This window comes from Dendronephthya gigantea, unplaced genomic scaffold, assembly GCF_004324835.1.
Source record: "Dendronephthya gigantea isolate DGI-Jeju-01 unplaced genomic scaffold, DenGig_1.0 000058F, whole genome shotgun sequence".
NCBI classification, from domain to species: Eukaryota; Metazoa; Cnidaria; class Anthozoa; order Malacalcyonacea; family Nephtheidae; genus Dendronephthya; species Dendronephthya gigantea.
The window spans coordinates 572,900-595,578 of record NW_021163068.1 but is presented as its reverse complement, the minus strand read 5'-3'; the positions used below and the strand labels follow the sequence as shown (position 1 = coordinate 595,578).

Sequence of the window (22,679 nt, the reverse complement as noted above, 5' to 3'; positions counted from 1 at the left end):
TTGTCGACTGTGACAAATGATGTTGTAGTCGCGTGGCGTGCAAAAGTGGACCTTGATTTACTGATCAAGATTTTTGACAGCGCACAATTTTGCTTTCTATCTTCTTTATTTGCGTTGGGCTCTACATTTTTTCTGAATGCATACAAGTGATACAAGCTATAATGTAGGTAAAGCTACAGTAAATGTTTATAAATCATGGAGTATATTGAATAAAAAAACCCATTGAACCATTAAACCATGCATACAAGCTACATTAGCTTTTTATGTCTTGCAACACATCACATATCCTTTGAAACCATAACTTCGTCTGGTCCAACTAATTCCCCAGCCAGGCTTAAATCCAAGATGAGAGTGTAGGGTACATGGTTTATGTGGTGAGTTACCTATATGTAAAGAGATGTGAACCAATTCAGGGGCCGCGGTTGTGCAAAAGCCGGTTCGCTTAACCTTGGGTAAAGGCAAATCTTTACCTGATTATTTTTTTAAATTTCTTGTTTGCAAAGTTCATAATCTTTCCTCGCAAATATTTTCTAGACCGATAGAAGTCAAATGTTTTAAAACGAACAGTGGTTTAGAAGCACATAAACTGAAAACTCTTGAGTAAAATTAACCCATGGTTAGCGCTAACTTAGCTTTGAACAATTGGCTCCATCATTACATAAAGATAACGGCTAACTCCTTGTTTTTAGACCCATATATAATATACGCATACATAGAATGTAATTCTTGATTTTTACAATCGAATGCAGAAAGATTCAACACAAAATTTGAATCGTTTTAACGCTCAAATTTTCCGTTCAATTTAACTTAGCATGTTTTTTATCATTTGAAATATGCATTCTTATTTTACGGAAAGTTTCTTTGCTTAAAACCCGGGCACCCCCAAAATTAAATTAGTCGTGTTTAAAAGGTTGCGAGTCCCGTTTACACTACACCCAATTTATTGGCCTGGCCCGGCTAAAATGGGTACCCGTGCCCAATTTTATTAGTGTTCAGTCTACCAAAACGAAGGCTAGGCACTAATAAAACAGGCGGGTACCCATTTTAGCCTTGCCGTGCCCATAAATCGAGTGTAGTGTAAACGGCGCTGTGATTTTTACCCATTTACACTACACTCGATTTATAAATTGGCACGGCTAAAATTGGTGCCCTTTTTGTTAGTGTTCAGGCTACCAAAACAAAGGCTGAGCACAGACGAAATGGGCACGGGTACCCATCTTAGTGCGTGCCGTGCTGATAAATCGAGTATAGTGTAAACGGGGCTTTGAAGTGTCGTCCAAACGGCTTATGGGCACTTCTTTGTTCTTACCACAAATGATGTGATACCGTAATGTATAACTTAACACTTAACGGACAATCTATTTGTCGATTCTTACCAATTTGCAACCATTCGTTTGAGCTGTCTTTTACAGGCACCCAATGATCTCCATAAAGTGGTCCGCCGTAAGGTGTACTGCCTTTACATATGTCGTGGGAAGCGCAGAGTTGTTTTCCGTCTGTTTGGCAGCTTTTGGCGGCTTCCTGATACAAAATCTTATTCGAGACTGCCTTTATCACAATACCAGCGTCTAAAAGATGATAATTTCATTCATGCATACCTGCTGAATGGTAAATTTCAATACTTGCTAAAGCTATGTAGTCAAACCTTTTTTCTTGCAGCAGAACAGGTTCCCCTTATAGCCTCGGGCAGTGTTTTTTAACCCCCAGGATGGTTTAAAGCCTAGGGAACTGTGGAGGACGCATGGGACATGAATGGAATTTCCTGAGAATGTAAACAAATAAAAGGAAATAATTAAGGAAATGCACGAGTTTCAGTGGAATTTATATTTATGATTTATAAACTAGTGCGCGTTAAAAAAGTTTAACGCCCGGTTACAAGGAGCATTTTTTATGCAAATCTGCAGTGTAAATTAATTAGTCTTCAAAATGTACCTTGGGAAACCTCCATGGTTGTTGCGTGATAAACGCTTTCTTAGTTGGTAAATAGTAACTTATTATTGACCGAGCGTGAGGCCTGTACTGTAAAATATCAGACCGAGGCTTTTTAGTCAGAAAATAGGATTTTGAAAAGCAATATAACAATAAAAATGAACCTTGATAGTCACTAAAGAACCAATAAACTATTTTTCAACTTTTTCCGCTTACCAATCTGTATCCATTCGTTATAACTGTCAATTACGGGTACCCAGTGATCACCAGAAAGAAATCCATTGTGCGGTCTGCCACCTTTGCATATGACATTAGAACCGCAAAGTACTTTCCCATCGGCTTTACAAATTGCTGTTGCCTCTTGGTAAGAGATTGTGGGAGCAACCGTCTTTGCATTAATCGTGTATTCGGCATCTGAGATATACCAAAGAACCATTAGGTTTAACTATACTTTTAAAAACATCTCCCTATTACCTATTTCTAATTGCCGTCTTACACTTGCATGTGTATAGTTCTAACCACAGTTATTAGAATATACATGGTTTGGAGACTAGATGGAAGTACAATACAGCTTATTATCTATGTTATTGTCCAGGTTTATGCAAAAAATGTTCCTTATCCGTCACATGTCTATTGCATTTTTGCCCAACTAACCAACAGCAATGGCTTGGCTTAGTTCCTCAACCGTGACTTGAACAACATATTAATTCAGACCTTGCTATTGAATTATTTGTTCAAAATACAATAAACACGTGACGAATAAGGAACAATTTTTTGCATAAATGTTCCCCGACATAGAGTTCTATTGTATACTGAATACCATACCCATCATCATATTTCAAACACACAGACACTATCACTGAATGAGATTTGTAGGAAAAGGTATATCCAATTGTCAAATGAACTGTTCAATGCGAAGAGAAACTGCTGTAGAAAATCCTTTATTTATTGATAAGATAGTCAAATACCAGCTGCATGAACAGGAAGTCGATGACTACATACAATGTCAATGAACTTACATTGACGCGTCTAACTCCGATTGGGTTGAAACGTTGCCAAAAGCATGACGTGTGCAGGTATTTAGCTCGGCTATATTTTCGTACTACCTGACATTTTGCAGCCAAACTTGAATGCTGTATAATTATGCTAATTTCAGTACGCTTTTTAGGCGATTCTTCATTACAATGTCAAAGGCTTCGCGAGCGCGGGCGTTTAGAGTTATAAAGAAAGTTTAACATTTAAATAATACTTATGAAATCAACGATTGATTTTATGTATATAAGTTGGATCCTGTTGATGATTTGGTGTGTTTTCTCATATAAAATTATATGTTTCCTTCGCTGGAAATAATTTCTGTCATGGCCATAGATTTGCGACTTGGGGAGCAAATTTGTATGAGAACCTAGCAAGCATGCATATATCGCTTTTGTAGCAAAGCGGTTCAAATTGTTTAGCTTTTCATAGAGTTTTTTTACCAGAAAATAATAATTTCATTCGTAAAACAAATTCGGTATTCGAAACTGGCAGTCCTTAGGCTAGCCTTTATAAAAATGTGATAACATGTGTATAGTTTCTAACCTGTGCATACCACTATGCCGTTTGAGTATCTCAAAATTCCAAGAAAGAATACATAGCCATAGGTGAATACCATACCCATCATCATATTTGAAACACACAGACACTATCACTGAATAAGATTTGTAGCAAAAGGTATAGCCAATTGTCAATTGAACTGTTCAATGCGAAGAGAAACTGCTGTAGAAAATCCTTTATTTATTGATAAGATAGTCAAATACCAGCTGCATGAACAGGAAGTCGATGACTACATACAATGTCAATGAACTTACATTGACGCGTCTAACTCCGATTGGGTTGAAACGTTGCCAAAAGCATGACGTGTGCAGGTATTTAGCTCGGCTATATTTTCGTACTACCTGACATTTTGCAGCCAAACTTGAATGCTGTATAATTATGCTAATTTCAGTACGCTTTTTAGGCGATTCTTCATTACAATGTCAAAGGCTTCGCCAGCGCGGGCGTTTAGAGTTATAAAGAAAGTTTAACATTTAAATAATACTTATGAAATCAACGATTGATTTTATGTATATAAGTTGGATCCTGTTGATGATTTGGTGTGTTTTCTCATATAAAATTATATGTTTCCTTCGCTGGAAATAATTTCTGTCATGGCCATAGATTTGCGACTTGGGGAGCAAATTTGTATGAGAACCTAGCAAGCATGCATATATCGCTTTTGTAGCAAAGCGGTTCAAATTGTTTAGCTTTTCATAGAGTTTTTTTACCAGAAAATAATAATTTCATTCGTAAAACAAATTTTTAATGAAAATTTACAACTATTGTAACTGCTTACCATTACAACTTGAATCATTAATTATATCTTTAATGTAAAACAGTTCTATATGCTTTAAAGTAAAGGCCTTGCTCCAGATTCTTTTCAAAATTGGGCATGCAATATTGGACAGAGATTAGACTCTGCGAAATGTGAGTTACTAAGCTGGAAAAACTGGAGTAGTATTCAAATATATAGCGTCAAAAAACCACGATTAAAATAAAGACGAATCGGTATGTTATGGTAGACGTTATGTGCATCTTTAACTGCCTTGGCGAATTAGGATTCGTTTCAAATACAGTAGATGATATCTTCCACATTTTACACCATAGAAATACGAGAACGTGTGTAATCTGGGTAATATCAATTTTAACTATATACGTGTGAGACAATGAAACCTATTGCCACAGACATGCATGTCAATCATTCAATGCGAATTCAAAATCGCAATTCATCATCAATTTTATAGCCCAATTTTATAGCCTACACTCAATTTATCGGCACGGCTAAAATTTGTACCAGTACCCCCGTACTATTAGTGTTCAGGCTACCGATATGAATGAATCAGTCAAGTTATTCATAATCAAATGAATCATATGAATGTTATCATTGCGATAGATTGGTGGGCGACAAGTGGCAAAGTCTAGTTATATTGGGCTCAGGTGTCAATTGGGACGCAAGTCCTGTTCCTCTTCTCTGTCACACCTATGTCCTCTGTTATTGTACATGTATATGCGTAATAATTGTATTGTGTTGTGACAAATGATTAAACTTAAACTTACCGAAACAAAAGCCAAGCACACATGAAATGGGCACGGTACCCATTTTAGCCGTGCTGTGCCAATAAATCGAGTGTAGTGTAAAAACGGGGCTTAAATCAATGATGCCAAATAATTGGATTGTAAAACTAAAACTAGGCAACCAAAGATCACGCGCCTGCATTAAACATTTTACTATTCCTTGTTAGTTCCCATCGATTGTATGCAGCCTTTCAGATGGAGAATGTACATGGGCGAGAAATTTGCGTACCATAAATTAAAGAACCTGACGCAAAACTATGTTCATAACGGCTTAAGCGAGAAGCATCGTATTCTTAACATGTTACACATTTCGTTGACCTAGAAGAGAAAAAGTAATTATTGTATAGAAAAGGAATGCGGACTGAACAAAAACACGAAAGTCAAAAAAAACAGCTCAACAATTTAGGGAAAATATATTGTGATAAAAGCAGAAAAGAAGGATTTTACACCCTCGTAATTTCGTTTAAACTTTTTGCTAAAGCCTCATAAACAGTAATCGCTATATTTTCCCAATGTCTATCATAAATAATGACTAGCTCCGGTAAAAAGTACGTTATGTACCATTTTACATGAAGTATTGAAAATTTGCTTAGTCTAAAAAATGTAAACAAATGTCGATATATGTGATGCAAACAGTTTTAGCATGAGATATACTTACTACACCAACGCCATAATCCACGTGAGCACAACCAATGATTAACGTGTAAATTGCAAGAACATACACTTCGTTAAAATCGACTAAAAAGACGGCTATGTTAATAAATATTAAAGGAATTAACATGTAGTTGAATATTTCACATTTCTGATGGCTCATCGTACTGACTATGAGGCGACACTAAAAAATAGAAAAAAAACATTTTACTGACTATAGATTCAACAGTCTTTATAAAATAACGTGTAAATAACGCGTGTTCTGATTGGTCGAAGCCCGTATTTGGATCAGGCCATCCAAACACGGAAACCATTAAGTAATTGTATAATACCATATGTAGCCCAATACTCGTGTTCCGCGCGCGTACACGCTACTCAGTGGTCAGGAAATATTAATTTATCCTAAGGTTGGCAACTTTATCACCAATTATCAATAATATATCACATACATACATGTCAAACTTCGATAAAAACTGAAAAACTACCACAAAATGCTGCAAAATTAATAAATATCGAAGTTTGACATGTATGTATGTGATATATTATTGATAATTGGTGATAAAGTTGCCAACCTTAGGATAAATTAATATATGCTGATCACTGAGTAGCGTGTACGCACGCGGAACACGAGTGTTGGGCTACCTATGATAATACTGGTTACTTTACCAGTGCCATACAATTTCAAGCGCGCATTGCGTGTGATTGAAGAACAAGAAGGAATTTCATTTTGAACAAATCCGCATACTTGTTTACATTTTTCAGGCAGAGCCAATCAGAATTCCTAAATTTTTAATACTTTATGTAAAATGGCAAATGATGTAACTTTTTACCGGAAATAGTCAAGATTTATGCATTCTGATTGGCTTACTGAAAATGTAAACAAACTATGTTGGTTGGTCTAAAACGAAACCCCCCCTTGTTGTGTGATGGTAGTTGATTATCAAGCAATTTTGAGTTGCGATATCGCGCTGCTTAGAAGCGATTTTGTTTGTAAGAAAACCTTGCCGCTTCTTTTTGCTTCTTTATGAAACTAAATCGCGGATATTCCCCATCGACTGTCATTGTGAGGGACTGATATAAGTATTTCTAATTTTTCATTATACAACCAGTGTGAGAATAGGGCGATGTGGTGTGGGAAACATGCGCGACGGGGAAATCAGCCATAAATTAAGTGGTATAGTTTGAATCTAAAATCGCTAGATTTAGTTTGAAAACATGGGATATGTACCAGTATGTACCTACCTAAAATGAACGAGTTTTGTGATTGGCCTTTTATAACAATAGTGAACACTCCGTGTTTATGATTCGTTCTTTTAGAAATCAATTTCTATAGCTCATTGTGTTTTATTGTTAACTGCAACCAATAGCAAAGCTTGTTCATATAGGTACGTACCTACCCAAATGTACTGCATATATGTTGGATGAAAATCTTACGGAGAAGTTGGAATGGTTCGCCGATTAAGTCCGAAAACTCTATTCATTCTGTCTGACATGTTGCAAAAAACAACACAAGTTTTATCGCATGATCATGAAGGTGTTTTCATAATTTCAAAAATCACACCCCCAGTCCCCCGCACAGTTGGGAAATAGCTTTTTATCTAGTACTTACAGTAGCATTTGAGAAAACAATTCCTAAAGACGTGAAAAACAATCTTGGATGTGCTTGAAGGATATTGCTTGGGGAATACCAGGCCCAGAGTGTGAACAACGAAAGACATGTAAACAGTGGAATTCCAGGTTTTAGGGCTTCTCCTAACGACAACCCACGATCTGTCTTTTCAACCTTAGATCTGTATAACAAAACCACATTGTTACCTCACCCCGCCTCGGGCAAGATGGATTTATCGGTGGGTCAGGGTGGCAGATTATGATTTAGTACGTTATAATTACACTTACATTACGTATCTCACCTGTAAATATTATATAAAGATAGCGGGAAAAAGCAGCAAAAGAACGATGCTGAAATGAAATATTTTCGTCAGAAGTTATTTTAGTCTGCTTTAATGTAGTACTGTACTCTACAAACATGCTGGTCTGATCAATTTTTACGCGTGTACTGAATGGCTTTTCACTGTTTGATCGCTTTTATGGATGACATACTCTTTACTCAGTATAAACTAACACAAAATTTCCGTCTATTTGGAGTTTTTACTGACGTTTTTTTAATTTAGGCGGTTTTCAACGAAATTTCCCGCCGATGTCACATGAAATTTGTCAAAAATATCCCCCCTCCCCTCCCGCACGGTCGAATTGTCGAAAGTTAAAAAATATTGTGCAATCGAAAAATTCCGCGAAGTGGAAAACACCGCCCTGAATACGGAGACGCAAATTCACTTATTCCAACGTTACGTCATGTAGCAACTTACAATGTGCAATCCATTTAAAGACATGTGTGAGGTAGATATCCTTATACAGTGGAAACTTCCAAAAATTGATACCAAAAAAATGAGCGCTTAGGTAAATACCAAGCAGCGTCTGAATAAAAATAAGCAGACAATCCTTATAAGAGGAGAATGTTTTGTAGATGAAACTTTTACAACAGTATATCAGGGAATCAGTCGGTTTATGACAGATCATTGGTAATGGTAACAGTCAACGAGTTAGTCTGTTTCATCCAGTTTATTGGTCAAATCAATGAGTCATTGAATTTTTGTCAGTAAATTGGTTACTGTCAGTATGGTGTCACTTTGTTTTATACAACTAGCTGGCTCCTGGTTGCTAGGAAATTAGTTGTTCAACATCAGCGAAAAATTAATCCATGGTGATCTAGCCGGGGGACTGTGGGGGAGAGTAGCTTTACCAGGTGGTGCACTTTCCCACAAGTGTCACAATCAATGTCAAGATAGTCAGTATGAACTGGTAGATTTTGTGAGGAATATCTATGGTCACAGTTGGAATGTATTAGACAGCTGGTGAGTTTGTTTGCAATTATAGCTAATACTGTGTGCGTACATACCAGCTGACTGAAATCATAAGCCCAAGGGAGAAACAGTACTCCAGTTATATATTTCTCCCAGTGAGCCACATAGAATCCTATAAGTATCACCACAACAATCCAATGATACTCCCACATGGTTAAGGACAGTGGCCCCTGGCCAAATATAGAGAATACACATACTCCAATCAACCATATTGCCATACTGTCTATACCATGGTCAAAAAGCTCCCCCAGTGGTGAACTGAAAAGTATAACAATAAGTATATGAGCTGACATGGCGAATCCTTCAAAGGACCGCACGTGGTGATCCAGGCGAATCTTGCAAAGGCTTTCAGGAAAATTCTTCAATCATTGAAAAAATGACAAATTGTCAAAATATTGCAGCGCACATGTTAATCTTTTTATGCAAATAAATAGACTTAACCCATTGGCTTGAAATGAACCCAGCTTTAGCATATTTTACTTTATATAATGCCAGATTATTTGACACATTAGTGGAAAAGTATTGGCAATTAAGAGATGTCGAATAAAACTGTCTGTCCATGTCACTTGTAAACCTATGTGCTCTACTTTAGTATTTTATTCTGTCTTATATATGCCAGACTGGATGCAATATTTTATCAACTCTTCCATTAAGGCAAACATGATAATGAAGATCTTATTTTATTATGGTCAATTTTAGACCAACCTGCTGTTTGTTCTCCTCGCTTGTTTACCATCACAGCCATCTAGGGTGTGTGCAGAGAAGTGTGCAATAGCAATATAGATCCAGATCCACTGTGGTATGTTATACTGTTCGTGATGGCCATTACGAGACCCTGCAGCTACAAGGTATGGGTCATAATAGCATAAAACGATAAAAATGGCGACCGTCAATACCCACCCAAGAAATGTCATGACATTAGGTGCTAGCCATGTTGGAAATATCTACAGAAACAAAGTGCTTATTTAAAATTTGCAAATTCTTGTAGTTGTCATCTACCAAATCAATAATCTAACTGGCAAGAATATCCAACTACATATAACTGGATCATCAAGATCTTGAATAGGGTACGTAAAGTATGGTACGTATGTTATTACAATACAATATGTCTAATCCTAGTTATTTCAATATTTCACTAAAGCAGAAATAATGAAATATTATAGTATTGTTAATTCTGTTTATGATATGTTGAATGGTACGTTTTGTGTGACCATTAGGAACTTGACAGTGTAATATTCTGTTGTGAAAAGGTTTTGTTAACAGAAGCTTTTGGTGTAATAAATGCGGGAATGTGCCTTGCATGGTTCTTCCAAGGCACTTTGCTTGCACTTTGCCCATTCAGGGTACAGAATCAGTATTGTGTTACTTGATCAATATACCACAATAAAAAAATGAAAGCATTGAAAATGCATTGCTACCTAAATTATACAATACAAATATTCCCTCTAGCGATAGGAATTTCGTTGATAATGTATACAAGACCACATAGTTTAGATATTTGTGATTCAATTCAAAGGCCACATTACAAATGTACAAACGGTTAATAATTAATGACCTCGATCAGGCCATTTCAAATACTATCAGTTCAACCACTTGCACACGATATGAAACAGGAATTCATCCAGAAATTAGCAATCCCGTAAACATTTCACTTAAATTTATCGAGAAATTTATAAAAATCTACAAAGTGTTGCTTGAGAGAGCTCACCTTGACCGCATTATTCCAAAATGGATGCATTATGTACACGGCTAGTGGGCTTGTGTCCCTCGAGGAATACTATATGCAAAGATTTGTGGTTAGTCAGTGAAAATGCTAAATATATCGTTCAAAAATATTCCAACCTTGTATCGTCTGAAGCCGTCGAGTTGAGCGGCTGTTAGATACGACCTTGCCATGTTTGACAGTGTTTATAGAGTAATAAATATAGTACAAGGATTCACAAGCGAAGGGCGTTGCGCAAGAGGATAAATGTTCCGGGGTAAAATATTGTAAGGGGACATTTTCCGGGTTAACAGATTTCCGGTTGATATGTCATTGAAACGTGGCGGCGCATCCTTTGTTGCATTGATAGGGGTTTCCCCGAAGAAGAGCGCGTACTTGCAGCTTGCTTTCCTATTCCTTTCCTTTCGTGGCGATAAAAACAAGAAAAACGTGCAGTACTTGCCGACCAGGGGGACAGCCCCAAAAATTTATCATGTTATTAAAAAGAAAGTATCAAAATTCTTTGTTCTGCGTAAAAGAAACAGCATCAAATTAAACTCGCTAAAATTTCAAATATTCAAAACATGCCAGATTTATTTAAATACAGGGTCATAGCTACAGGCTTTATTGGGGGAGGGGGATCGTTAATAACCTGATTATATACCCTTAAGATTATATCTTAAATCATTAGCATTTATTTTTGGCGCATTTCTCGTTGACTTATACTTACGACATTTTACGAGCAATATTACGAGCGTAATCCGAAGATAAATATCAATATTCAGATAAACTGAGTTACCCGCAAGTAGAAATGCTGCCTAAAAGTACGATGTCAGTGTTCCCCTTGCAAATCTCGTTCTGACCCAGAGTAAACATGTTCAATTCTTTTTATACGACAGTGTTCTGGAAATTGAACCCAGAAGCCAAACACACGCGTTTTTAACAAATAGGATTCCTCGATTTTGTAAAATATGCAAGAAATCTTTTCACCTTCAAGAAACACGTTTGGCCCCAAACATGGACACTGATTTTGAAAGCCAAACGAAAAGGAGGGAAACCGGAGTGCCCGGTGAAAAACCCTCCAAAGACAACCTGAATTTCAGGTTACCTTCCCGGCGGTCCGAATTTGGTATTTTTATTTAGAAATCGTCCTCAATAACAGTTCAGTTTTTATCTATAATTTGCCATTTCAGTACCTAAACTTAGTCCCAGGAATTGCATGATCATGCAATTCTTGAGCTTCGTCAATTGGATCCTGCCGGTGGTGGTCTAACGTACGCAGCGCGCAAATCGTCGGTTACAAATAGCAGGCTGTTACAAATTTTTATTGAGCAGCGCTTTGTCCGACAATGGCAACAAAAATTATTTCACTTGTTCAAATGATCATGTTTTTCTTTAAATCTGGCATTATGGTGGGAAATGCTTCATATTCACGGCTTGCATGCTTTTTTTCATTTGAAATCGATGTAGACAACAACACTCTTCTCTTAAGACATGCACCATTTATCTTTTTTAAATACGTTCTGGATTACGGTTGATCGAAAATGGAGGAAATAAACGTAATCGGGCTCAACATGCAACGTACTTAATATGGCTAATCAAGAATGTCCCTTACCTTTAGCATCGTATAATTACTTTTCGTAAACAATGTACCGAGTTTCACTTGCTTCATTTCAAACAATTCTGTTCTTCTTCAACAACACATCTCGACGGTGGGGCGTGAAAGGAATTAAAAAACATAGTAAGTGTGTCAAAATGCAAAGACTCTTTAAAGGGTTAGCTTTTTAGGTAAGAGTGTACTATACAATATTAACTTTAACGCTGTACCCCTAACTTAAACACTATACCCCTAGATAACCCCGCCCCCTTCATTATTTGAGTGTATTTATTATCCAATGCAATATATCATGTACTATAGGGTTACGTTATATACGTTCTTGTAAAAACTTCATTAAGTTAGTCAAAATGATTAGATTACGTTTATTTCCTTCATGCTTGAGATTAACCGGAGTTTCAGAGCTTCAACTGGAATCCGAAAAATCAATACCAAGGAAAGAAACAGAAGAGTGCTAGTGTCTAAACATCAAACGGTCATTTTTTTCTTCATTTCAAACTTCAATGATTCGAATTTAAATCTTGTAAGACTGCAGTATAATTTTTTTATGCCATTGACGAACGTCTTTCGAAATCGGTCGCGTTATAACAGGCTGGACAGAGAACTTATACAATCATATAAGTGCTCGCGATTACATTCGTATTAATCTAAAATTAGGCCAATACGAATTCGTTTTTTTTCTCGTTGTGCGCGCGTCGCCCATTCTAATTGCATTTTTTTAGTTTCATTTGAATGCTTTAAAAGCCACCATGCATCCTTTTGCAGCTTTTACGTCGTTAGAATTCACACGCATTCACACAAGTGACAAAACTAGGAACTTTTTGTCGAGAAAGGTCGAAAAACGGCCTCATAAGAGCTCTAAAATTTTTTTTTGTTTTCATGCATAGTCGAATAGATTGAAATGTCACTTGATTTGTGAATATACGAGGTTAGACCACCACGCAGGAGACACCAATCCCATGCACCATGCACATGCATGCATTACTCTAATTAGTATACCTATAATATGTACCTCAACCAGCTTCTACTTGAACACCCGTCTCGTCGCTCAGAATCCGATCCTGCGATGATCTTTCATCATCTGATCCCGCGACGATCGTTCATCATTTAATTCTGCGACGATCCTGTAACATCTGATTCTGCGACGATACTCCATCATCTTATCCTGCGATGATTCTTCATCGTCTGATCCTGCGAAGATCCTCTTATCATCTGATCCTGCGAAGATCCTCTTATCATCTGATCCTGCGACGATCCTTCATCACAAAAATATGATATCATTAATTTCCAAGTCACAAATATAATTTAGGTATAAAGCATTCAGTATAAAATGATCACTCAAAGCCTTATTACAGACCTTCGAAATCGTCTACGCCACTCGGCCAAAGCCTTCGCATTGCGCACGCAAATACAAACGGTCATGCATGTTTTGAAAGAAATATTAATCATTTTCTTCATAGTCCCGAGAAAACTAGAACACTCGACTATTATCTCCGTCTAGAAATACAATTTAATTGTCATGCATTTTTGTGTTTTAGGCGCTCTGACAGCGATATTTTTTGTCCGGACTATTGTCGTTCAAGATGCAGAAAATACAAGTGATGGGGCCCCGAATCACTTGTATTTACTCCGCATGCGCTTGAAACGACCAGACACATGCAAAAACCGCAATATGAAAAGTTACAAATCAAGGAGGTAAACAGAAGAGTGTACAGCATATCTCAACCAAAAATGCCAAATCCCATGCATATTTTACCCATGCAAATTTTCACCGAAAATGAGTTTTGTATTTGCGTGCATTAATGTCCAAAGGGCAGGTCCGACGTCTCTCCACTGCGACGATTCTTTCATTCTAGAAGTAAGAAAACCTTGGTAAAACAAAAAATTCACGGCTCTATAAAGTCTATAGTAAAGTGACTTTCTTTCCGAATTTTTGTTTTGTGGTAAAACTAATTGACATGGCAAGCAAAAAAATCCTCTACAGCACGATAAGTTACTTTGGAAGTAGAAAACACGCTCCGAACTGCGAACGATAATAGCAGACTGAAATAACTCAGCACATATTCATGAATATTAAGTGCGGTTGCCTTTTTTCTATCATATTGATTTTGATATATAAATACAACAATACCTATTACTCGCTTCGAGCAAGCGTTTGTGTTTCGCCTTCCATATCTTTCGCCACCATAATTCGTTCTGAGATCAAACAAGAAAGATAAAACAAAATCAAGTTGACAGCTCGCAATTGCATCTCACTTTTTGAATCGAAATATACAAGATAGAGCAGTGAAAATCAGCAAGAATATGCTTCCAGTCGCTAATGTTTTCTGGCTATATTCAAATCAACGACAGCGATGAGTTAATTTGAAAAGCCAAAGATCAAACCAACACATTCTTTTAACTAACCATGGCCATGTACCTGCATGAGCAAGATTCTTCTAACTTTTCCCTATGACTTCTTCGAGTGATCCTTCCTTTACTAAGTCTGAGTTTTCTCCTCGAATGTAACTCCCTTATATTGCCTGAAGAACCATTCGAACGGACAAATGACTGTATGCGTCGATGACACTTAACAGTAAAGGCGGTAAAGCATGTTTTAGGCCTAGTTCATACGTCGCATTTTGGTCGCGTTGAATGCAATTCAAACAATAGATTATGAGATGATAAACCTCATTTAGCCTCATTATCATCTCATCTAGCAATAGATAAATGAGGCATCTCAATTGATTAACCATTGCTTTAAACGTGTTTGGCAGATTTACATGGAATAAATTAGTCAAACAAACTTTTGCTGTCTCAGGGTAATATGTTTTGCATACTCAGTCCATTGTTCGTTGCAAGTAATTACCAATAAAATTCTGCTCCGTAGATCAATGGACGCATGATTGTACAGCGCGCCTTAAAAAACCAAAACTATTGAAACAACCTATGTTAAAATTTGAATGACTTGTTCGCAAATTTTTGCTCGTGAGGATTAACGCAACTTATAAAATGCTAAATAGACCTACAAAAATAATTTAAAATTTGCTGTCGAAGGTCTCCGTAAGCATTGTAAATTTAAATATTGTTATCCACCTATTTTACCAATTTTGCAAATCTCGCCTCCTTTTCAATTATTTTAACCGAAATCAGTAAGCTAGATTTATGAATTATGAGCCCGATTCCCCGTTCTCCCTTTTAAAGATAGCCGTGTCGGCTTCCGACAATTTTGAATGTTTCGGACAGGTGCGTGTAGTCCCGCGCGAAACGCCTCGTGAGATTATTCAGTATCACGCCTGTAACATAAGTTACATGCATGTACACAACGAAAATTGTCTGGTCATGTGGCACAAATACTAATTTTCAACTTTCCCAAATTTTTACTACCCGTGATATATATTTCTACTTCATATGTGTTAAGATGATCCTACAATTTTTTAGTTACCAAAGCGTATTTACAGCGTCATGATCAAAACATAGTCGATTTCTTTTGAAACTGGTCTATATTAAAGTGTTGTTATAATGAAGCTTTATGCCATATTTAAAAGCAGTCTAAAAATAAGCGTGTGTGATCAATGACAATGCTTCTCGCCCTATATTAAGTATGCAAATTAATTATGTAATCCATATGATTCAAACGACAAAAAATTACAACGAAATTTATCAATTCAATTTTATCCACTTTTGAAGCAACTCTTGCTTTGTATCTTAGATGGTAAACGTGATTCTTTGAGATTAGTGTCAAGTTTCCAGGGCATCAATCACAGGCTTATGACCTGGAATAATCTGGAGAACAGAAAGGAAAATGTCTTTCGCTTTTTTCGTATTTCCAACATCGTTGTGAGTGTATCCTAAGACAGAAAGGATAAGAGCATATTCTGGCGCTGATCGATACCGTTTTACCTGCTTCTCCATTTGCTGTACTGATTCTTGTGCATTGTCGACTTTATTCAATTTCAAGAACGCAGGAACCATTTCATGATAAACGAGAATCTCCAATGGTAAGATCAGTTTGCCTCTGGCTTCTACTTCACGTTGAAGATAAACGCTAATCAACAAATTGTCTACGGACGTAATCGTGATCTTCGTCTCAGATTTCTCATCCAAAATATTTTGAAATTGGGTGATAGCTTCTGCAAAACGTCCCTGTCTGCAAAGGAACGAACCAAAGGCTCTCGCAACAAAAGAATCCATTTTTTCTTCTTTCAGACGAAGTTTATTAAAACACTCTTCGGCTTCCCTCATCCACCTTGTGTACAAAGCCTTGTCCTCGTTTAGAGCTGTCATCGCTTTCACCTGATAAAGCTCAGCAACGGCTGCCGCCAAATCTTTACCGTGACTGTAATCTTCGTCCATGCCCAAACAATATTCATAACATTCAATTGCGCCATCTAACCTTCCTCGTGCACACATAAGCGTTCCTAATGTTTCGTAAACGTTATAAAAGTCTCCAATTGTCCACCGTTTAAGAATGGCTTTTTGTGTGACAAATGGTTTGTCAAAAATTCCTTCTTCAGCATGAATCATCTCGAGAACATCAATATTTAGATCTTCCTCCGTGTCACCCTTTGAACCGGTGGACAAACTGACTAAGGGAAGGGTGGGTGAGTCGATATCACAACAAAAAGATCCATCGAGCTCGCCCGACAACCACTCGACTGATGTCTTCTCGCTCTGGTCCAGGGCAGGTGTCCACTCATCAAGCTTGCTGTACAGTATATCAAGATCGCTATCGGACAGCGGAAAAGTGGTATTCTCGAGTTTCAAGAAACATTGATCGTCAATAAGGGTTGCTAACGCTTTTTGACAGGAACCCAAAACATACTTCATTACCGAAGAACTCTTGACAAATACTTCGACCTCCTCTCCTTTCTCTGATAACTTTTTGCAAGTGGCCACTGCTTCCTTCTTCCTCCCCAATGCGACACAGACGTGCACCAGTAAATTGTAAGCCAAAATCCCCGCCGTTGTCACGCATTCACCGTGGTCTTCGATGTATCTCTTTATGCCGGGACTGCATAAGATGCGCGAAGAATACGAGAAGGAAATTTGAATATCCCAAAGTTCATCATTCTCTGAAATTATCCTCCTCAGCACTTTGTCGGCTTCTTCAAAACACTCCTGATCATAGAGAAGGCCGACGTAGCTTATTTTAAGAGGAATGTTTTCTGCACTGTCTAAACCAAGTTGATAAAATTTCTCAGCTAGGTTTCTCTCCTCGACGGTGCCTTTTCCCGTGTTTTTTATGGACTGGCGTCTGTGACAATGTCCAAGCAAAGTTGTTATCGCATCGCGAGCTTTCTTCACATCCGAAAAATTCCCAGTGCAATCTACGACACTCAGCGCTCTCTCGTGTAGCATAACCGCTGCTTCCTCTCCTCCACGGTCAACGTAAAGTTTTGCCACAACCTCGAAAAATCTGGGGAGCATATTCACGCCATCTGTAATTTTCAGTAATATCTGCATGCAGAGTTCAATCGTTTCTTCAAATGCTGTGACATTCGACTGTGTGAAATGTACCTTCGCTACCGTGATTGCATCTAATAATTCCACGAATTCCTGCTCCATGGAGATTGTATCTGGGAGCCCCGATGCTAAGAATTTCGAAAGAGACTTTGCTAACCATATTAGGGCAGCATTGTTGTCTCCACACAATATTTGAGCCTGTCCAATCCAGGAATAGAGGCAACAACATATATTTAAATCATCAGCATCCAGATCAGTATCGTTTACATCTTCATCTTCATCGAGAACGCAAGCTATATCTTCAGGTATATCTTCAGGAGGCTCATCAACCACATCGGCTATTTTTTTGCACTTGTCTACCTTGTGTAGAAGGGTAAGTGCTGTAACCAAAAACAGATCGGTATCGTTAACGTCTGCTTCTTTATTGAGAACGCCAGCCATATCTTTAAGAGACTCAACAATCTCATGCGCTATTTTTCGCGACTCGTCTACCTTGTTTAAACGGGAAAGAGCTGTAACTAAACATCGTCGAAGTTTATAATTCAACTTCACATATTTTACCAATTCTTTTGGCCGCGTGCTGCAGTGCAGCATCTCGATAGATACAAGTCCTCGTTTGCAGATGGAAACCACTTCTTCAAGTTCGTGATCCGCAGTTGCTAAACTCATCAAACATTGGGCAGCTTGTGAAAACAACTTCGTCTGAAGGGGCAGAAAGTTCTCTTCTTTCGATACAGAAGCGCCAAACAAATGCATGCCCTCTTGACAGGTCTTCCAAGCAGCTTTATAATCATCGCAGAGCATATGACTTCTCGCTAATTCTGTCAAAACTTCCAAATGTTCTGTTTGGACACAAGGTGTTTTTGCCTCAGCATAACAATTAGCTGCGTCGACAAAACATAGGGCTGCCGTGCGATAATTTCTCTCAGACATATTGCAATCCCCTCGCCTTTTAGAAATTTTAGCTTTAGTTTGTGGTTGAGAGGGAAAGGAGTCGGTGAGATGTAGGTACACCAACATCATCATTGATTCGTGGCTTTTCTTCGCCTCGAGTGCTTCATTGAACAAATATTCAGCAGGATCGATATTCTCTGGGCAGTTATTTTGGAAGAGAGACACGACAAATGGCTTTAAACGTCCACGAATGGTTCTGGATGCCTGCAAAATATTTCCAGTCTTTAAATCGCTATTTACATTCTCAGCCAGCTTGTGCAACATATCTATTCTCTCTTCGAAATTCTGGGTTCTTTTTGATTGCTTTTTTTTCTTTGCCATTATGTTCTGTGTTTCTGTTGCGACAATTTCTTCGCAAAAATCGAAAAGCAATGAATCGAGATCCGAGTTTCCATCATCTGAGGGTAAAAACTCAAACAGCTTCGTTGTTACATTATGCACAACGCGCCCGATGATGGAGTTTGCGGAAAACTGTTTCGCTTCGCGTGAACTCGTTTCTTTTTTCTTTGCTGTTATTTTAGCGTCATCAGAGCGTGTAACAACTGACGATACTGCTTCAACAAGCTGGTCTGTAGCCCCAGGGAAGGCTAAAGGTGCTAGGTCGTTGGCGATCAACTCTTGAGTATGCCTGGAATAGGGGTATAATGTGAAAAGGCGTTTTGCAAACGCCGCTTGCAATTCATTCTCCGCAGTACTTTCCCGCTCGGCTGCATTGAAAAGTTCATTTGCGCGTTCAAGAGCATTGTACGCATGTAACAATTTGTCCAAGGACGAATACAGAACGAATGCTGACCATAGGCACATCCCTGCATTTTCCTTAGGGAAATCCTGGTATTCAACCAGGTCAACAAAATCCAGAACACGCTCGGTTATTTCTCCTAACAGCGTATTGTCTTTTACGTTTAAATGTAACCGAGTTAGTCTGAGAAGTAGGTCTGGGATGTGCGAATAGTTTGTACCTGATTCATTCAATTCCATCTCAATTCTCAACGAGCGTTCCAGCAAACTGAAAGAGGAGAGGTGATCCCCAGAATGCCATTTTGTATCCGAAAGTGCGGTCAGGGCGGCAGCCTCAACTTCACGTGTATCAACATCGATACTTTTGCATATCTCCAACGCTTCAAGCAAGAGTTTCTCTTCTTCCTTGACAAAATCAAATACACTATATTTTGATGCCAGGAAGACCAACATGAAAGCGACCATGCCATTTACATTCCCAAGTGAGATTTGATGTTGGAGAACCTCTTCAGCGCGGTCGTAGTGAACCCGCTGAGAATTCTGTGTCTTTTCTGAGGACAACGGGACATCAGAATCCATTTCATTTGTCACATTTGTCATATCCCCAACGTTAATGTGCAGCTCGGATTCGAATAATGGAGCATTTACTAGGGCACTCGACTTCTTGTAGTTGGCTAGTGCCTCCTCATAAAACACAAGGGCATGATCGGCGTCACCCAGAGAGACCCAAAGCATCCCAATCCTCCTTATATAGTCGCATGATTGCCTGTCTCCGGTGACCTTTGAGGCATACTTCCATGCTTCTTTCAACAAGCTTTTCACCTCTGTTGAATCACCTTTTCCAAACATTATGGTGGAAAGCTCAAACAAGCACTCAACAATTGCGCACGTATTTTCATTATCGACCAGGAAACAGTCCAGAGCCTCCCTATAGAAGGGCTCTGCTTGTAAAGGAAGACCTTGTTGAACGTAAAATTGTCCGAGAAATTTAAGATACTGAGCTTTGTGGCGCGCTTTAAGCTCGGAATTGGGGTCTTCGAGGCTCCTTTTTATCAGAAGTACCGCATCCTCGTGTCTTCCAAACATGAAAAGGTTATCGGCAGCAGCAGCACAGGTTAGAGGCACTTTTATGTCCAAGTTAGTTATCCTCTTTAAACACTCTTGCGCAACCATCGAGGAGTTCAGCGCTTTTTCTGACTCATTTAAAGCGTTCCAGGCAATCGCTAGCATACCATGAGTTATGCATTCCAAAAACGACTCTCGCTTGAAACTGTCACTTTTTAAAAGTGCTAAAACGTCCTTGAAATAGGAAATAGCTTCCTCATTGTGGTTGGTGTGGAGGCAGAGGATTCCTACCATCATTTGATTTTCGATCAATTTTTCGTCGCTTTCACCATTCAGGGACTTGCGTAATTGAAGAAGCTCTTCGTAATAAACTTTACCTTCCTGGTACAGGCCTAGATTTAATGTGATTATTCCAAGATAAGTTAACGTTATCTTGGTTTGTGGGTTGTAGTTAGAAATGAAAAGAGTACGTTCCATCGCGAGTGCTCGTTGTAAACACTGGTAAGCTTGCTGAAAATTCTCTTGTTCAATCAATAAACCACCGAGCTCGTTTAACAATACAACGCTCTGAGTGGAAATGCCTTCTTCTTCTACAAGCATCCCGAGATAAGCAACAAGTTTTTCCAATTCTTCTCGGTTTACTTGCTTATCAGTCATTCGCATAAGGCTGAAGTAAGTCGGCAAGTCCGCGGACTGACCGACGATCGTACAATGATCGGCAATGTGTTGAGCCACTTCTAAATTTCCTTGGCAAACGTGGAAGACGCGCAATTGTTCCAAGACCCTAAGTAATTCCCATCTGCTATCTGGTTCATTTTGCATTGAAATAATGTCTATCGGCGGAACGAAGTGCCCATTTTGATCGACATTCCCTTCTGGAAGGCCATGCTTCTTGCACAGTCTACGAATTAAAGCTTCAAGTTGTTTCTCTACGCGGAGAGCCATTTCCGCACTCCTGTCCAATTCCAGCTGATAATAAAATGTGCGAAGTTGCATCTCTACATCTTCGGGGTTTTCTTCCAGTGCATTTTCGTAACACTCAAGAGCTTTCTCGTACTTCAGGATACGACTATAAACATGACCCCTAACGGCGGGAGAGCAGTCAAAAAACGTCTGTTCCGCAAACGAACTTGAATTGTTTCCGTCCAATATACAGCATTGTCGAATAGCTTTGTACAAAGGCGTTGCAACGAAGAAAATGTGAAACAGTTCTTCTTCATTCAGCAAACAATAAAACGTTTCAAAATTGCTTGCAATTGCCTCATCTTTATCAATGGTGTTTGCAATGACCAGCTCTCCCTGTTTTCCGGCTTCAAGGTACGTTTTTATTCTCAGTTCGAGAGCAATGCCTGCTGCACTGGCTAAATTTTCCCGGCCTGCAGATGTGATTATCCCGTTCCTTTCAAGCTCATCGAGAATCTTGAATGCCCCGTTCACCCTGATCCCGAAGAATGATGCAAGACCTGCAAACACACGATCCACTAAACGATAAATCTCCTTTTTAACATCGTACAGTTTGCCGTCTTCATGCATCTTGTCAATGCTGGGTAACATCTTTTCATAGCGCGAAAAATCCTTTCGAAGTCCAGCCATTCCTCTACACACCCCACGACATGGAGGATTCCCGGTAGAAATATAGTTGTCATGGCAATTACTAAGATCACACGAAGAACACAAATATTTTTCCAGCTGTGCTCTGTATTCCTCGATCAATTTTGTTTGCCCATTCGATTCTAGTGGAGCAACAGTTAACAGAATATCTGCAAGATTTGGATTTTTTTGACACCAAGAGTCGCTCTGGAACTCTGCCATTTTAGCCGGGCAATGAATTAACTCGAAATCTTTTATGTTTCCCAACGGAGTCTTGCATGCCTGTGGAAGGAATCCGTCAAAGGATATCCCCCTCGGTGTTACATTGTCGTAAAACCATTCACCGCTCAATGCTTTGATACCCATGCTTGGTAGAATAGTTTCCCCGAGGTTGATTATCTGCGGGAAAAGCAGTCTTAGGTTAGATACATTGCATATCTTGCAGAATGATAGACCAACTTTTCAAGTAGGTAACAAGAAGGGAAAAAATCACCACAGCTAAGAAGGGAAGGGCATATTGGAATTAGCATAATTGCCAAGTTTGGCTGCAAAATGTCGGGTAGTACGGAAAATATAGCCATGTAAAGTGTGTGAAGTAATCAATTTTTGTACACTTCTGTATTACGGGCGAAAATGTGTAATTAATTTAATTACACTCTTTCGGCTAAGAGTATACAAGTTCGCTTGGCTATATCTTCGGTACACTTTACAATATTTCGCAGCCAAACTTGGCAGTTTTTTTTGCTTGAGTCAAAAGTTGGTCTATTATGCGAGTGATCCATTAAGACAGATGGATTTTGGCTAGGAGGTTGACTGTACCCTTGCTGGTATGCCAAAGACTCATCCTAAATGCTTTTCAAGGAAGTATCCACCTGATCTAGTATACTGCAAATTGACTGGAGGAGATTTGAAGTTCAAA

General features: G+C 38.6%; 2 protein-coding genes across 3 annotated transcripts; both read right to left on the bottom strand.

Annotated features, from left to right (window-relative positions):
* Positions 1-17: 17 nt before the first annotated feature.
* On the bottom strand, positions 18-3,798 carry LOC114529953. 2 transcript variants are annotated; one of them, XM_028551519.1, is made up of 5 exons: positions 3,508-3,798; positions 2,146-2,343; positions 1,646-1,762; positions 1,377-1,568; positions 18-383 (listed from the first exon to the last, which is right to left on the bottom strand). In XM_028551519.1, exons 1-5 carry the CDS (start codon positions 3,590-3,592, stop codon positions 262-264), a joined length of 714 nt encoding a protein of 237 aa, XP_028407320.1. In that variant the 5' UTR covers positions 3,593-3,798; the 3' UTR covers positions 18-261. The 2 variants fall into 2 exon arrangements, with proteins under 2 accessions (XP_028407320.1, XP_028407321.1); XM_028551520.1 differs by lacking the exon at positions 3,508-3,798 and adding an exon at positions 2,755-2,878 and having other exon boundaries at positions 20-383.
* Positions 3,799-4,289: 491 nt separating this feature from the next.
* LOC114529987 (ethanolaminephosphotransferase 1-like) lies at positions 4,290-10,601 on the bottom strand. The gene is made up of 9 exons (XM_028551562.1): positions 10,494-10,601; positions 10,360-10,428; positions 9,357-9,595; positions 8,687-8,909; positions 8,097-8,205; positions 7,641-7,689; positions 7,340-7,520; positions 5,738-5,914; positions 4,290-5,397 (listed from the first exon to the last, which is right to left on the bottom strand). Exons 1-9 carry the CDS (start codon positions 10,545-10,547, stop codon positions 5,341-5,343), a joined length of 1,158 nt encoding a protein of 385 aa, XP_028407363.1. The 5' UTR covers positions 10,548-10,601; the 3' UTR covers positions 4,290-5,340.
* Positions 10,602-22,679: the final 12,078 nt, after the last annotated feature.

Bases quoted from the DNA above. Each gene is read 5' to 3' on its own strand.
- LOC114529953 (XM_028551519.1), bottom strand. From the start codon at position 3,592: ATGATGATGGGTATGGTATTCACCTATGGCTATGTATTCTTTCTTGGA. The intron at 1,763-2,145 runs GTAAGCGGAAAA...TTACATTCTCAG, and splicing joins TAACGAATGGATACAGATTG to GAAATTCCATTCATGTCCCA. The intron at 1,569-1,645 runs GTTTGACTACAT...ATCATCTTTTAG, and splicing joins GTTCTGCTGCAAGAAAAAAG to ACGCTGGTATTGTGATAAAG.
- LOC114529987 (XM_028551562.1), bottom strand. From the start codon at position 10,547: ATGGCAAGGTCGTATCTAACAGCCGCTCAACTCGACGGCTTCAGACGA. The intron at 9,596-10,359 runs GTGAGCTCTCTC...TTGTTTCTGTAG, and splicing joins TTTGGAATAATGCGGTCAAG to ATATTTCCAACATGGCTAGC. The intron at 5,398-5,737 runs GTAAGTATATCT...TTTCTCTTCTAG, and splicing joins TGGATTATGGCGTTGGTGTA to GTCAACGAAATGTGTAACAT.